General features: G+C 50.9%; 1 protein-coding gene across 1 annotated transcript in view; it reads left to right on the top strand.

The window, feature by feature from the left end:
- Positions 1–1,516: 1,516 nt before the first annotated feature.
- The window catches only part of GUITHDRAFT_61646 (hypothetical protein), a gene marked incomplete at both ends in the record, with an annotated part of 2,629 nt that continues 806 nt past the window's right edge, over positions 1,517–3,339 (top strand). Inside the window, one exon of the mRNA XM_005818969.1 lies at positions 1,517–1,901. Within this exon, the coding sequence (XP_005819026.1) occupies positions 1,517–1,901 (385 nt within the window). The remainder of the gene's footprint in view (positions 1,902–3,339) is intronic.

Here is a 3,339-nt window from a genome sequence, read left to right as displayed (position 1 = left end):
TAGCTTCACCCAGTTCGACGTCGACCAGCATTATTTCCCGCTCTACTATCCCACCGGCTGTCCCCCCGGCACTTACGCCAAGACCTGGTACTTTGACCCGCAACTGGTCATATCCGGTGGCTTCCCTGGAGTCACAAACTTGAATTCTGCCATCTCATCGCCTCTCAACGACCTCGACGCATTGTTTAATTGGATGGTCGCCTCGCAGGGGAGCGCGGCTATTGCGAGGGTGTGCTATGACTGTGACATCGACAATTGGCTTGCGATCTACGAGCGGGTGACGGATGCGTACGGGGCTTTTAGCGTTTCTGCGAGTATGGCCTATGCTTGGTCTGACAGTGGGAACAAGCCCTGGGTTGACTTCAATGTGTATAGTTCCGAGATTGACTACCTCAACAAGAATAACGCATGGAGTTACTTCAATTTCAACGTCGCAGGGAAGGGGGCGTTTGCCGAGTCCGGGGCTAACGGGGCTACTGCCTCCCAGTGGTTCTCTACGACCAGTGCAGGGAAGAAGGCCGCTTTCTATCTCCTGAATGGGTGCCAGGGCTGTCTTGCGAATCAGTACCTTGACAGCTCCAACACGTGTCAGGATTGCCCCGGCGGTGGCACATCGAGACCCGGTTCCGATCTCTACGGCTGTACCTCTCCCTGCACCGCGAACCAGTACTACGACACCGCAACAGTCTCCTGCCAATCCTGTCCTAGCGGCACTGTATCCGCCGCGGGTAAGGCCTACTCCACCTCGGACTGCACCGCCCCTGCCGGCTGCCCAGTGGACACCTTCCAGGACACGGTCAACGGTGGGTGTGCGGCGTGCCCCTCCGGGAACTCTGCCGGCAACTCCCTCTCGATCTGTGATTGTAAGACTCCATGCGCGGCCGGCTCCTACTACGATTCCACGAGTGGGCAGTGCGTGGCGTGTGCGGCGGGGACTGTGTCTCCGGCGTATGCGAGTTCGAACAGTGGGACATGTGATGATAAAAGCCCTTGCTTACAAAACTTGTATGGTCTGGGTGATGTAAAATATGCAAGGAATATCAGGAGTATCAGTACAACCACCGCTCAACCGCATGGTTCGTTTGTTTTTAATGGAATACTATACTGGTGTGAACATTCTAGCCCAGGAAATTTGCGGATGATAAGGGAAAGTGATACCAGCTCAAATAGTATATTCCTGTCCGCAACGCCCAATCTGCCAATCGATCTTCGTATTATCGATAATCAGAAGATGGTTGTCTGTTATTATTCAGGTCATGTAGTTGATATTTTGACGATTCCATCTTGGGGAGAAACAGCCACAGTAATACAACGCATTGGTGTGTCTGGGTCAAGTGGAACGAACACTGGAGTAGGAACGAATGCTAGATTCAATTATCCATTGTGTTCAGCATTTTGTAAGAGGCAGAATCTGATATACATTTCAGAATCTAACGGTATACGGACCATTGATTATAATTCTCCATACACGAAGTCGAACCCATCGATTTCTACCGGAACCTGCACGGCTCACAATATTGCCATTGATAAAGATGAAACGTATGCTTATTTCACTTGTCATGACAGACATGTGATAAAGAGATTGGATCTTACAACATTGGCAGTCACAAATTTTATTGGTCTTGATGGCACATCGGGGAATGTTAATGGATTTGGAGCATCAGTAAGATTCCGTAATCCAGCAATCCTTTTGTTTTCCCCTAGTTACAATTATTTGATTGTGACTGATGCCAGCAACAATCTTATCAAGACTATCCGCATTTCGGATCTGTATGTCAGCGTGTTGATAGGAACCGGCACTGCAACAAACGTGGATAATTTCAATGCACTTTCGACCACTTTAACCAATCCAAAATCACTTGCATTTTCTGAGGATTTTACCAAGCTGTATTTCTCTACGGGTGTTGCGAATGTATGGCGTTTAGCAGACATCTTTGCATGCCAGAAATGCACCAACGGCCAGATCTCCCCATCCGGCTCGACCAACGAGTGCTTTTGCCAAACAAATCCTTGCCAAGCGAACCAGTATTACGATTGGACTCTGAGTACGCCTACCTGTGTGAGCTGCCCTTCTGGAAAAATCAGCGCCCCGGGCAAGGCAAGGAGCATCGACGATTGCTACACACCTTCGACCTGTCTGATCAACCAGTACCCCGACTCCACGGGCACCTGCCAGTCGTGCCCCACCGGCTACGCTCCCTGTACTGACTGCAAGATGACACAGCTCATAATCTCCCCGATCCCCACCGTGCTGGAGCTCGGGGCTGGGTCGCTGGGCTTCGTCTACTATCTCACATACTACGGGACAGGAAACCAGGCCACTTATTCGGTGACGTTCAGCAGGCCGATGGTGGTGGATATTTTGATTGTTGGGGGTGGTGGTGGAACAACAGGTGGAGGAGCAGGGGGTGGTGCTGGTGGTGTGCTTCTTGGTCTTGATATTGCATTCAATTCAGGAACTTTCGTTTCAAATGTAGGTAAAGGAGGTATTGGGGTGGGAATATGCGGTTCAGCACCGTGCGTTGGAAACAATGGTTATGATTCGACTTTTGCTACATATGTTGCAAAGGGGGGTGGTGCTGGAGGTGGTAGAATGAATGGAAGTCCTTTCACCTGTGGTTCTGGTGCAAATGGTGGAAGTGGAGGGGGTGCATCTATGGGTGACGCAAGTAGATGTTCAGGTGGTAATTCAAACAATATGGTGTATGATGGTTTTTTTCAGTATGGCAATGATGGAGGGTCTGGTGATGTTATTGCATGTGGTGTAGCTCCATCACATGCTCATGGTGGTGGTGGAGGGGCTGGAAGTTATGGAAAGACAGGTGTTTGTGGATCGAAGGCTGGTGATGGCGGCATTGGAATTGATGTGTCTGGTGTATTTGGGTTTACTTCATTCGGAGATTCTGGATGGGTTGGTGGTGGGGGAGGTGGTCATTCTTGGAGTGGGGGTGGTGTCAATTCATATGGATTGGGTGGGAGAGGGGGTGGAGGTATTGGAGGATATACTACTAGTGCTGGTGCTAACCCTGCTCAATTCGAATGCGCCGATGGTATGTCGGGGACAGGAGGTGGGGGTGGGGGTGGACGTTTTGGTTCAAATGGATGCAATGGCGGTTCTGGCATCATCATCCTCCGCGTCAAGGAGGTTGGCTATACTTCGACACAAATCGCCAAAACCGGCAGTGCTTCCGAGGACTTCTGTGTGCCTGCGATGAACCCGACGGCGCTTTACTTTGCTGGGGGCTCGGAGACTGACTATGGCCTTTGCCCTGAAGGGGACACTTCCCCGATGTGGAGTGCCCAGAGCGTTTCCGACTGTCAGAAGCTCAGCATTTGCGG

This window comes from Guillardia theta (assembly GCF_000315625.1).
Source record: "Guillardia theta CCMP2712 unplaced genomic scaffold GUITHscaffold_253, whole genome shotgun sequence".
NCBI classification, from domain to species: Eukaryota; class Cryptophyceae; order Pyrenomonadales; family Geminigeraceae; genus Guillardia; species Guillardia theta.
Note: the sequence above shows the minus strand (reverse complement) of the source record. Positions and strands in the feature narration are given on the sequence as shown.